Source organism: Ranitomeya imitator, chromosome 1, assembly GCF_032444005.1.
Source record: "Ranitomeya imitator isolate aRanImi1 chromosome 1, aRanImi1.pri, whole genome shotgun sequence".
Classification (NCBI taxonomy): domain Eukaryota; kingdom Metazoa; phylum Chordata; class Amphibia; order Anura; family Dendrobatidae; genus Ranitomeya; species Ranitomeya imitator.
In genome coordinates, this window is record NC_091282.1 from 54,235,775 (window position 1) to 54,249,935 (window position 14,161).

Consider the following 14,161-nt stretch of genomic DNA (forward strand, 5'->3'; position numbering starts at 1 on the left):
AGCAGGGCTCAGAGAGGGAATTTTCATGTGGATATGCTGGATGGACAGACTTGTTCATTGTGCAAGTACAGTGTAGTGCACTTGCTCAGTCTCGGTACCATTCATTCTCTATAGGACTATATGGCAGTTCCATAGGCAATGGATGGATTAGTGGTGCACATGCTGACCTTAATTCCAATCTATAAGGGGTCTGCAAATCCTAGTCTTGACATTATGGTTGGCCTCATCAAAACCTCAATTATCCACTGTGAAAAGCATCTGCAGAATGTCAATTTATGCATTTTGACCTTCGCATGTCCACAATGCTCCAGTTTTTGCTGCTGCAGAACATCCTGTGTGCACCGGTAAAGGCGCGATGCTACACTACAGTCTATGTGAGGAACGCTTTATTAACAGTCACTTAATAATGTGATGCAGAACATTGAGCACAATTTCCTTTCTGAGAGGAAAACAAGGGCAGGAAGAGGCCGGCGGAGGAGCCAGAAAACACGAAACAATGTCAATATTTAGAGTCGGACGAATCACAATAAATATATTGACTGTCCCAAGTTTTGTTTGTCTTCCTGCGCTTGCCTGTCAGACGGCCCAAAGCAGATCCAGTTCAAAGGACGGCGCGCCAAGAGGAGTCACAGAGGCTCGCACGAGAGGACGCCGTCACACGGCCAGCGCCATGCATTAATGGCAAACGCAAAAACCAGAGCAGCCGACATCTCAATAACAAGTGCACAGCCCGGCCTCACAGCTCGGGCACCCATTATCCCATCCTTCTAATAACAATTAGCCATGGTGCCCACACTGTATACACGGGCACCACCTGCAGAACCACAGAGGAGAACCTGGCACTAAAGCGCTTGGTTCAGATCTTTCCTGAAAAACAGATGTACAGGACTTAAAAAATATATTTCTCAAGGTCTGAGGACAAATTCCAAGAAAGCAATGATGGGCCAAGCCGCTGCTGAGCATCGGAAACATCTGCCTGCGGTGCGGGCAGTGACTAACAGGGGGGACGATGGGTTCTGCAGATATTGGCAATGGTTTATAGTGATGCTGCCAAGATGAGCTCCTAAATGGCACAGCAATAAGCCATGGGTGAGTATGCTCACAGCTCGACTATGCTCACCACTCATGTGCGCTCACCACTCATGTATGCTCACTATTCGTGTGTGCTCACCGCTTGTGTATGCTCACCATTCGTGTGTGCTTACCGCTTGTATATGCTCACCATTCGCGTGTGCTCACAACTCGTACACGCTCAGTATTCGTGTGTGCTCACCGCTCGTGTATGCTCACCACTCATGTATCCTCACCATTTGTGTGTGCTCACCACTCGTGTATGCTCACCACTCGTGTATGCTCACCACTCATGAATGCTCACTATTCGTGTATGCTCACCACTCGTGTATGCTCACCACTCATGAATGCTCACTATTCGTGTATGCTCACCAATCGCGTGTGCTCACAACTCGTGCGCGCTCAGTATTCGTGTGTGCTCACCGCTCGTATATGCTCATCACTTGTGTATGCTTACTATTCGTGTGTGCTCAACCACTCGTATGCTTATATGGAACGTACAAAAAGAAGAAAAATAAAAATTCTCTCTGCGTTTAGGTTTCTGGTTGCATATGATGCCGTGGCTGCAGGATTTTCGTGTACCAGTCCTACACGAATACAGTCTCTTTTACAGAACTCTGTGTTATGTCCTTCAGTCTTTTTCACTTTATTGGGTTCTTCAAGCTACGTGTATATGAATGCATGAGAATGTGTCCCCTCTCCAGGCTCCCCGGCTTTCTCCTGCCACGGTTGGCTTTCTCATGTTCTTCTGTGCATCGGGTTATTATAGGAATCCAGTGTGCTCCAGTCACATATCGCTCCCTGGCCTTATAGGATTATTCTTGCAGCCAGACAGCGCCTGAGTATTCAGGTAGTTGGCATTTTTGCCATTATTCAACGCAATGGTTCTGCTACATCCTAATATTTAATCTTCTGACCAATTCATGCCAACGCAGCACGCGGGGCTCTGCTGCGTCCCAATTGTGAGACTCCTGAGAAAATCAACTCTGCCACATTACTGGCCTCTGCAATTTGTCCTAATCTGCCGATCTTCTCTCCATTCAGCCTCCGGTCTCAGGCAGTTCTGCTACACTGGTTAGTTTACTCGGCTGTGCCACTATCTCAGTCTTCCTGAAAACTCTCCGGCTTTCTAGCAGACTACTACCCAACTCGTTCAGTTGCCGTCTAGTCTTTTCAGCCTCCGTCATACCACTCGGGCCGCCCTGTTGCACCAACGTCATCTGTCTGTGCTGCACTCCAAGTGCTCACCAGGTGAAACACTACACATAGTTGTCCTCTGACCATTCTTAGTTCAATGAGGGAGTAGTAAAATCAGAAAAACTGTCTGAAAGCACTGCTCATCCAAATCCTCCTGGTTCATGAGAAGAATAGCAGAACCATCATTGTTACTAGCAGGAAATAGAAGACTGATGTCAAGCAACTGGTGAGTCTTTGCCATACCTGGTTCTCTGCACGATTAGTGGTCACTATGGTTTGCAGGAATAGTACCGCCATCTCTCTCTACTTACCATGTCTATATTTTGCATGATATCCTGGAAGGATGGATGACTCCGAAATTGCTCGAAGAGCTCTCGCTTGTACAGCAGGGCGTACACCAAGTTGGGGTTATGGTGGAGGGAATTGCTCAGGCAGGAGTTGATGATCTCCAGCATCATTCGGATGACTTCTTCAATCACATTCAGGTCTTGTGCCTGCGTCAGGAACACAAAACATCATTATAGAATATGCAGGCACAAAAAAAAACAAACATAAAAAAAAGACACCCCCCCCAAAAACAACAAAACAAAAAAAAAAAACAACCAAATAGAGCACAATTGTTGAGGGGCACAATGTGAAGCTATGATGAATGAGAGACTGGTATGGCAGATTAGCCCCTCTCTGCTGTCGTTCATCGGGTAACCACTCACAATCGAGATATTATACTACAGGAGAACACCGGGTGGTAACTTCCAGCAATGCTGGCAACATGGGTTTTAACCAAAATTAAAAATAAATAAATTAAATAATATTCTATAGATGACGTATTACAAGCACTTCCAATCCTTATTTGTCACCTAAACTTTCTTATACTAATGAATGTTAAGACTATGGATCTGGTCATTCTGAACACACATTCCCATGTGCTGGCAGTGTGTTATATAGCAGGAAAAGCAGAGCAGATTGATATACAATTCTCCCTTTTGATTGTATATATGCTGACATGAAGAAACCTGTCAAAGATGGCTTTCAATCACTGACCACCTGTATTATAAATAAGTCGTAATCCCAATTATACTGGGGATGGTCTGCTGCATTTGCTGCATCGGGGGACGGTCGATGGAATTTACTACATGGGGGACGGACGATGGAATTTACTGCATGAGGGACGGTCGATGGAATTTACTACATGGGGGACGGACGATGGAATTTACTGCATGGGGGACGGACGATGGAATTTACTGCATGGGGGACGGACGATGGAATTTACTGCATGGGGGACGGACGATGGAATTTACTGCATGGGGACGCTCGATGGAACTTACTACATGGGGAACGGACGATGGAATTTACTGCATGGGGGACGGACGATGGAATTTACTGCATGGGGATGCTCGATGGAATTTACTACATGGGGGACGGTCAATGGAATTTACTGCATGGGGACGCTCGATGGAATTTACTGCACGGGGGACAGACGATGGAATTTACTGCATGGGGACGCTCGATGGAATTTACTACATGGGGGACGGTCAATGGAATTTACTGCATGGGGACGCTCGATGGAATTTACTGCATGGGGGACGGTCGATGGAATTTACTGCATGGGGGACGGTCGATGGAATTTACTGCATGGGGGACGGTCGATGGAATTTACTGCACGGGGGACGGTCGATGGAATTTACTGCATGGGGGACGGTCGATGGATTTTACTGCATGGGGACGGTCGATGGCATTTACTGCACGAGGGACGGTCGATGGAATTTATTGCATGGGGGACGGTCGATGGATTTTACTGCATGGGGGACGCTCGATGGAATTTACTGTATGGGGGACGGTCGATGGATTTTACTGCATGGGGACGGTCGATGGATTTTACTGCATGGGGACGGTCGATGGCATTTACTGCATGAGGGACGGTCGATGGAATTTACTGCATGGTGACGGTCGATGGAATTTACTGCATGGGGGACGGTCGATGGAATTTACTGCATGGGGGACGGTCGATGGAATTTACTGCATGGGGGACGGACGATGGAATTTATTGCATCAGTGACGGTCGATGGAATTTACTGCATGGGGACGGTCGATGGAATTTATTGCATCGGGGACGATCGATGGAATTTATTGCATGGGGGACGATCGATGGAATTTATTGCATCGGGGACGGTCGATAGAATTTACCGCATCGGGGACGTTCCATGGAATTTATTGCATCGTGGACAGTCGATGGAATTTATTGCATCGGGGAAGGTCGATGGAATTTATTGCATCGGGGACGGTCCATCGGGTGGATGGAATGTAATGAATCGGGGATGGTCGACTGAATTTATTGCATCGGGGATGGTTGATGGAATTTATTGTAACGGGGTAGTCGGCAGCATTAATTGTACTATAGATGGTTGGTGGCATTATTTGTATAGGAGGTGGTTGGCGGCATTATTTCTACCGGGGATGGTTGGAAAATTCACTGACTGCTAAATGTTCACATTAATTGTACAGGTGATAGCCAGCAGAATTGTACCGATGGTGGTCGGCATTAACGGTGCTGCTAAATGTCTACATTTATTGTCAGGTGCATAATAGCAATCCATAATTAACAATCAGACATTGATTAGCCAAATTAATGCACTGATAATCGCATTGGACATTTTTGAGCACTGTATTGAGGCACTAAATAGTCTTTATATGGCGGCATACACCGGAGGAAAACTTTGCATGTGATTAACTTTTCCTTTCTTGCTCTTTAGGTGTACCTCAGTATTTGTATATTTTCGGGATTTCATCACACATATGCACTAAATGTAACACTAGTCCAGTGTATGTTCCTACCTAGTGATTGACAGGTCACCTCCTATGAGCTTGTATACAAAGACATCTGTCCATCACTAAGGAGCAGATATACAGGGGAATTCATTACAACTTCTAATTCATATTCTCCCAAAAATCCATGTATCTATCAGTTCCTTCCTGCAGATCTGACCCCATGATGGAGGCGATAAATCTGGCTCATACATCCTTAAACATCTCTGCCGGATGTCCCATCACACTATAGTGATATCGGTTGAGTGACTAAGAATCAAATATTTTACGAAGAAGGCGACTCGAGGATTTTTCCCAGTTACTGGTGACTTCCTTCAATTTACGGAGGAAACTCTCCTTGTTCTGCGTTATCGGACTGGGTATATCGCCCTACCGGTATCACATGTCTGCCGGCGAGGTGGCGCTGGTGTTAATGGCCACGGAGCCGGCGGACACGTTTGTTTGGACGCGCTGACATAGTACAGTGAGGGAGGAAACAATCAGACCTCTCACAATGAGATAAAGGCAATTTTCTCTCGCAGAATAATGGGCTCCGCTAAGCGAGAGCCAAGTGCAACACAAGACTCCAAACAAATAGCAATCAGGGTTTGAGTGCGTGGCACCAGCTCCGCTCCGCGCTGGTCTGGCAGAACGGTCACAGCTGCACTAAATGAATGGGTGTCTCTCTGGTGGAATTCCTGCCATTCTTATGGCTTTTCTCTGTTTGTGTAAGCCGGCCTTGTGTACATTACAGCAGGAACCTGGCAGGCTGCGGTTTTCAGCACATTTACTAGTTGACTGGCACTGATCGGAAGTGCAGCTTTACATGTCGGGGCGCCACATTCCGGGACCCTGCGGGTCATTGGGTTGTGATGCTCGGCACAGAGATCTGACTCAGAGCGCCATGGTGTGCCCACGTCGCTTTATGCAACTTCCATTGAAAAGTTTTATAAGTAGAGATGCACTTTAATAAAGGCAGGTGGACTTTTTTTTTTTCCCTGGGCTGCGTTCACACATTGTGGGTTAACTCAATCCCATTGACTCGTGTAGGCGCGATCTGCAGTCTTGGGGGAAATGTGCTTGTCCCACCTTGTGATTGAGATTTCCTGATGTTGGATGCCCAATGATTAATCAAGTGACGATGCATACATGTAAAAGGCCAATATTCACTGAGCCAAACGTAGCTAAAAATTATATCATATATATATATATATATAAATAAATATATATATATATATATATATATATACACACACACAGTCCAGAACAAAAGCTTGAACACACCTTCTCATTTAAAGATTTTTCTGTATTTTCATGACTGTGAAAATTGTACATTCACGCTGAAGGCATCAAAACTATGAATTAACACATGTGGAATTAAATACTTAACAAAAAATTGTGAAACAACTTAAATTATGTCTTATATTCCAGGTTCTTCAAAGTAGCCACCTTTTGCTTTGATGACTGCTTTGCACAGTCTTGGCATTCTCTTGATGAGCTTCAAGAGGTAGTCACCGGGAATGGTTTTCACTTCACAGGTGTGCCCTGTCAGGTTTAATAAGTGGTATTTCTTGCCTTATAAATGGTGTTGTGACCATCAGTTGTGTTGAGCAGAAGTCTGGTGGATACACCGCTGATAGTCCTTCTGAATAGACTGTTAGAATTTGTATTATGGCAAGAAAAAAGCAGCTAAGTAAAGAAAAATGAGTGGCCATCATTACTTTAAGAAATGAAGGTCACTCAGTCCGAAAAATTGGGAAAACTTTGAAAGTGTCCCCAAGTGCAGTGGCAAAAACCATCAAGCGCTACAAAGAAACTGGCTCACATGAGGACCGCCCCAGGAAAGGAAGATCAAGAGTCACCTCTGCTTCTGAGGATAAGTTTAACCGAGTCACCAGCCTCAGAAATCGCATGTTAACAGCAGCTCAGATTAGAAACCAGGTCAATGCCACACAGAGTTCTAGCAGCAGACACATCTCTACAACAACTGTTAGGGCTTGTTTCCACTTGCGAGAAACACGTCCGTGTCTCACATGTGAAAACGAAGCTATGGCGCCGGCACTCCAGAGCGGAGCGTGCAGCCGCATAGCAACACATGGAGCCGCACGCTCCTCTCCTAAGTGCCGGCGCCAGAGCTTGGTTTTCACATGCGAGACACGGACGTGTTTCTCGCAAATGGAAAAGAGCCCTTAAGAGAAGCGTGATTTAAATCCTGCACCAATGTCACTGATTGTTCACGCCGGCTGGACACGACAAATCAGCGAAGCGTGATTTAAATCCCGCGCCAATGTCGCTGATTGGTTGCGCCAGCTGACCGCGAGCAATCAGCGAAGCGTGATTTAAATCCTGCGCCAATGTCGCTGATTGGTCGCGCCGGCTGACCGCGAGCATTCAGCGAAGCGGTGGGACCGGAGCATCGCGAGCTGCAGGAAAAGCTACTGCGGAGGCGACAGAAGGTGAGAATATCACAATTTTTTTTTAATTATTATTTTTAACATTATATCTTTGACTGCGGAGACCTGGGTGTCGTAACCAGTGCCTTCCCCCCCTCCCAACACTCCCGTAATGAAACACATACAGTCCTAGGTGGGTTGAACAGGTCGGTCACAGTTTATTAATTAGCAGAGAAAGGCAATGTAATAGTAAAAAGTTTGTCACACAGGGTTAATAGCAGCGCTAACAGACTGCGTTACACCGCGGTGTAACGCAGTCGGTTTAACGGACTGCTACAACGCTATGTGGGTGGCAGGCGCGGACTGGGGGGGTAGTATAGAGGGGGCACTGACTGCAGGGGAGTAAGGAGCGGCCATTTCGCGTCCGGACTGTGCCCGATGCTCCCAAGAGTGCATTGCGATCTCGCGAGATCATGACATAGCGGTGTCGCGAGGAGCGGGAAAGGCCTGGGCTGGATCCGGGGGGCCGACAGAAGGTGACTATATAATGATTTTTTATTATTTTTAACATTATATCTTTTTACTATTGATACTGCATAGGCAGCATCAATAGTAAAGCGTTGGTCACACAGGGTTAATAGCAGCGTTAACGGTGTGTGTTACCCGTAGGCATAACGCGGTCCGTTAACGCTGCCATTAACCCTGTGTCAGCTCTGACTGGAGGGGAGTATGCGGGCGCCGGGCACTGACTGGACGGAGGTAGGGAGGGACTAATTCTCGGCCGGACTGTGCCCGTCGCTGATTGGTCGTGCCTTGCGGCCGCGACCGCTCATCGACACGTGATATCCGTGACAGACAGACAGACGTGACCCATAGACAACTATATAGTAGATGTAGATTATATACATATCAATATATATAATTGTCTAAGGGGTACTTCCGTCTTTCTGTCGGCAACTTCCGTAACGGAAAACCCGCGTCACTGATTGGTCTCGCCAGCTGCCTGTCATGGCTGCCGCGACCAATCAGCGACGGGCACAGTCCGATTAGTCCCTCCCTACTCCCCTGCAGTCAGTGCCCGGCGCCCGCTCCGTAATCCCCTCCAGTCACCGCTAACACAGGGTTAATGCCAACGGTAACGGGCCTCGGGTACCGCACTCCGTTACTGCTGCTATTAACCCTGTGTGTCCCCAACTTTTTTACTATTGATGCTGCCTATGCAGCATCAATAGTAGAAAGATGTAATGTTAAAAATAATAAAAAAAACAAAAAACCTGCTATTTTCACCTTCCTTCGTCTGACGATGCGCTCGCCCCGGCCGCCATCTTCTGTTCCCGGAGATGCATTGCGAAATTACCCAGAAGACTTAGTGGTCTCGCAAGACCGCTAAGTCATCTGGGTAATTTCGCAATGCATCCTGGGAACGGAAGATGGCAGTCGCATCGCGCACGCGTCGGGACAGCATCGCCAGAGTTTCGCTGGATCCCAGGGGGTGAGTATATAACTATTTCTTATTTTAAATTTTTTTTTTTTTTTTTTTTTAACAGGGATATGGTACCAACACTGCTAAATACTGCGTGGGCTGTTATATACTACATGGCTGCTATATACTACATGGGCAGTGTTATATACTGCGTGGGCTGTTATATACTGCGTGGCTGCTATATACTGCGTGGGCTGTGTGATATACTGCGTGTGCTGTGATATACTGCGTGGGCTGTGTGATATACTGCATGGGCTGTGTGATATACTATGTGCCCTGTGTTATATACTGCGTGGCCTGTGTTATATACTACGTCGCCTGTGTTATATACTGCATGGCCTGTGTTATATACTACGTCGCCTGTGTTATATACTGCGTGGCTGCTATATACTGTGTGGGCTGTGTTAAATACTGTTTGGGCTGTGCTATATACTGCGTGGCCACTGTTATATACTGAGTGGCCTGTATTAACGCATCGGGTATTCTACAATATGTATGTATGTATGTATGTACGTACGTACATAGCAGCCACATAGTATATAGCACAGGCCACGTAGTATTTGCTATATACTACATGGCTCCTATATACTACGTGGCCTGTGCTATATACTATGTGGCTGCTATATACATACAGACATACATATTCTAAAATACCTGATGCGTTCGAATCGGGCCACCATTTAGTGTGTGTGTGTGTGTGTGTGTGTATATGTATATATATATATATATATATATCTCTATCTATCTATCTATCTATATATATATAGATATATTTTTTTATATTTTTTTTATAAATGCATGAATTTTTGGCTAAAAATCATTTTCGCAATTGGGTTTCATTAATAATTTGGCACCGTTTGCCCTCACCAGCCTCTGTGCTGCACTGTTTATTGCTGGCTGCAGAATGAGTTAACGGTGAATCTGTTAGTGAGCTTATCTGACCATCCAATTTGGAGTTTGTATCTAGTTTCTGTCTTTTACTAATAATTTATAAGCAGAAACCACATCCAGGTTGAATATGCCGGGAAACAAATAGTGTACTGTAAAAGCCAAATGGTGCAACATTTGTAATTAAATCAAATAGCAAAAATGATCTTAAGCCCCAAATGCAAACAAGAAGTTTAGTTGATTATAAACTCCAGACGCCCCTTCATAACTTGTTTTCTGCTGTCTAAGGCTAGGTTCACATTGTGCTAGGTGTGTCCGTCTAACAGACACGTTTTTAAGTACTGAAAACGCAATATAACGCACATACTAACGCGCCCATAGACTTGCATTGTGTGACGCATCGTGACGCATGCCAAAATTGGAATGCGTTTGTCACATAACGTTTTTTTCTGACGGACCTTGGAACGCGGCTTGCAGCGTTTTCGGGTCCGGCCAAGCTAACGCAATACTAACGGAAGCGTTCATTCTGCCATAGAAGGCTATGGCAAACGCAGACAGACGCAAATCATGAAAAATTTCCAAATAGAACCACACGTTTTAATAGCGTTTGAGGGTGGTCCATGTGGTCATGTGACAGGAAATGTGAAGAAATTCACATTCGTGGATCCAATATCTCCTTTGCGAACTACGCTTTCTCTGCCGAAGTCGCAACCGCATCAAGCGAAATCTAACGAGCTCAGACACAAACATCTTGCTAGCAGAATTTCACTCAATGCTTTCAAAATGGAGAATGAGTCTGCACCCACACCCGACGATGACAAAAGGGGGAAAAGAAAAAAAAACAACTTTATTGACAGTGACAAACGCAGACAAACGGATACTTCGGTAACGGACATCCAAATGAAAAAACGCGATCACATGCGTTAACACAAGCGTTACCGTGACGACGATTTTACACAAATTTTGGCTCCTTTTCTGTACATGCGTTTAACGGATCCGTTTAACGCCATGTACTCGACGCAATGTGAACCTAGCCTAAACAATTTTCCAAGTCTCTATGTTAGACAGCTTCTGCCAATGAGGATTGTTTCATTCATTGATTTAGGGTATAAGACACGAGATACAGAAGTGAGGAAGGTTCTATGAAGGCATTACCGTATATTTCCTCTGGATTCTTTTTTTAACTTCTATACAAGATTATATGGGCAGAGCTGCTAGTCCATGATATCTACTGTGAATGGTGGGTCCTGTGTTATCTACTGTATATAGAGGTGTTATCAGTCATTGTACAGGAGGAGGAGGTGAGCTGTGACATCACCTATTGTGAATGGTGGATCCTGTGTTATCTACTGTATATAGAGGTGCTATCAGTCATTGTACAGGAGGAGGAGGTGAGCTGTGATATCACCTATTGTGAATGGTGGATCCTGTGTTATCTACTGTATATAGAGGTGTTATCAGTCATTGTACAGGAGGAGGAGGTGAGCTGTGACATCACCTATTGTGAATGGTGGATCCTGTGTTATTACTGTATATAGAGGTGGTATCAGTCATTGTACAGGAGGAGGAGGTGAGCTGTGGCATCAGCTATTGTGAATAGTGGATCATGTGTTATCTACTGTATATTGAGGTGTTATCAGTCATTGTACAGGAGGAGGAGGAGGTGAGCTGTGATATCACCTATTGTGAATGGTGGATCCTGTGTTATCTACTGTATATAGAGGTGTAATCAGTCATTGTACAGGAGGAGGAGGTGAGCTGTGATATCACCTATTGTGAATGGTGGATCCTGTGTTATTACTGTATATAGAGGTGTTATCAGTCATTGTACAGGAGGAGGAGGTGAGCTGTGGCATCAGCTATTGTGAATAGTGGATCATGTGTTATCTACTGTATATTGAGGTGTTATCAGTCATTGTACAGGAGGAGGAGGAGGTGAGCTGTGATATCACCTATTGTGAATGGTGGATCCTGTGTTATCTACTGTATATAGAGGTGTAATCAGTCATTGTACAGGAGGAGGAGGTGAGCTGTGATATCACCTATTGTGAATGGTGGATCCTGTGTTATCTACTGTATATAGAGGTGTTAGTCATTGTACACGAGGAGGAGGTGAGCTGTGACATCACCTATTGTGTATGGTGGATCCTGTGTCATCTACTGTATATAGAGGTGTTATCAGTCATTGTACAGGAGGAGGAGGTGAGCTGTGACATCACCTATTATGAATGGTGATCCTATGTTATCCATACGTAAATTAAACTAGTGGGAACAATTACATCTAATAAATATTAAACATCCCTCCACAGGTGTAGCTGGAATTCATAGTTCCCCATAGCAGAATAACATGGACCCCCACTAAATGACAGTATGTAATAAAAGGTATAGCTATTAACCCCAAATATCAGTCTCCACACAGTACTGGTACATTTCAGAAATCTACCAACATGGTTGCGGGTGCAAAAAGGTAAGAAGTGGTGCCTCCTTCATCCCTGGCCCGACAGACTACTATGGTTATACCCATGACCTCTACTTCTCCCAGACCTCTTGTTAAGTGAAGTCATCGGATAAACCACAAATCCCTAGAAGCAGTAACTGGTTTTCAGCCCCATTTTGGCACTTTTGGGGAAAGGGGCTTTTTAGTGGAAGCAGTCAGACTCCTCACCCTGATGCTGTAATATGCCGGGGCCCATTATCTCTGCGGCAGGTCACCTCTCCTGTGTGTGCTCTAGACATGACAGTTCCTTCGCTCATGTACTCTCACGCCGACAATATAAATCATCCGCCTGTGGGCACTTTCTTAGAAATCCCTCGCACAAGTAGCTAAATATAAAACCGACCTCGCCCTATCTTCTGGAGACAAGTATTGGCCAGAGCCCGGTTACGTTAGACATGGAGGACGGGACATCCCGGCATCCCTTGTGTTTGGCCACTAATGCTGCTCCAAATAAATTATCGGAAACCTGGCCGAAATGGCAAAGGATTTTCCGCAAAGACCCGAGGATGCCGTGATGTAGTGGTGAAGTATTCATCTTTGTGAATGGACATGTTGGCATCACTTTTCTCTTTCTTTGGGGCCTTTTGCCAACACAATGTGGGGGTCCGAGACCACGCTGGGATAAGTCATGGTGGAAGCCAATGGTAACTTGTTTGATGGTTGAGGTCAGGAGGGCGCTGCTACATAGATTTACTGGAAACCTCAGCTACCCAGGTGACATCATAAATCCTGAGGGCAGGCGCAGAGATCATCCAAGATCCACAATGCGTCTTGTGATGGATGATTCCATATTGGAAAAACGTTCCAAACCCTGCCTCAATTACTCCATGGCACCGGCAGGAAATCCCAGAGAGCATGGACACCGAGAAACGCCAGGTGGAGGGAGGAGGTAGACGTAGTGCCAGCGCCCTTTGGCTGACGCCCCTTCCATACTTCCCGATGCCATGGATCTGACACCTAGTAATAGAATCACCAATAAAGCGCACAGGTAGGAGACTTGCACAGAATTCCTTAAAGGAAACATGTCTCTCTGAAATCGCACGACATTTTCAGACAGGGGTGGAAAAGATTTGTGACAGTGCATCCATTTAAACCTCTGCTCATTCTGGACTTAGGAGTCCAGTAGGCGGTCCTATACAGGGAAGGTGGCCAATCACAGTGTAGCACCGCCCACTGGACTCCTAAACCCATAATAAGCAAAGGTTTAAATGGACAAATTACAAGTTAAAATGAGTATTTTCTCCCAAAAACAATATATTAATCTGGTTTCTCTGGCTCCTCCGTTTTACTGCTTGAGTCCAGGCTTCCTCTCTTTGGTTGATGCATTTGCCCCATAAGACTTATTTCTAGGGGTGTCTGATAAATGACATCAATAAGCAGAAGGAACATGTGAAGCAGAATATAAACACAATAAAACCTTCTGCAGGCAATTAACACCGACGTGATCTCTTCCCAGGAAATCTCTCCCCAAACAACGGTGAAAATAAGAAAAAAAAAAAAAAAAAAGTGCAAGACGGATTAGTGCAAATCCGAGGAGATGTGCGGCATTGTACGCAGGTTGTTCTTTTCTCTCCAGCCAGTGGGATAGAACGTCCCAGCGCATCCCCGGAGAGATTGCGTTACGTATTTAACAATCGTAGCTCTCATTTTCCACAATGCTTTACATTCTGGGGTTAAACCTCTTTTCAGGGCACAGTTGATATTGGCGGGCTGTACGGGAGGTCCGCCTGGCTGGATGAATGGAAGAGCAGCTCTGTCAGAAACCCGACACTAACCCCTGAGTGCAGGGGACTAAATGAATACTTCAGCTGAATGACATTTGAAGAACGC

The 14,161-nt window shown here is 45.5% G+C and overlaps 1 protein-coding gene across 6 annotated transcripts in view; it reads right to left on the bottom strand.

Moving 5' to 3' along the window:
• The window catches only part of DYM (dymeclin), a 328,401-nt gene that overhangs the window by 62,692 nt on the left and 251,548 nt on the right, over positions 1–14,161 (bottom strand). For all 6 annotated transcript variants that reach the window (XM_069746704.1, XM_069746678.1, XM_069746713.1 and 3 more), the window contains one exon: positions 2,580–2,762. In XM_069746704.1, coding sequence (XP_069602805.1) covers positions 2,580–2,762 — 183 coding nt within the window. The remainder of the gene's footprint in view (positions 1–2,579; positions 2,763–14,161) is intronic.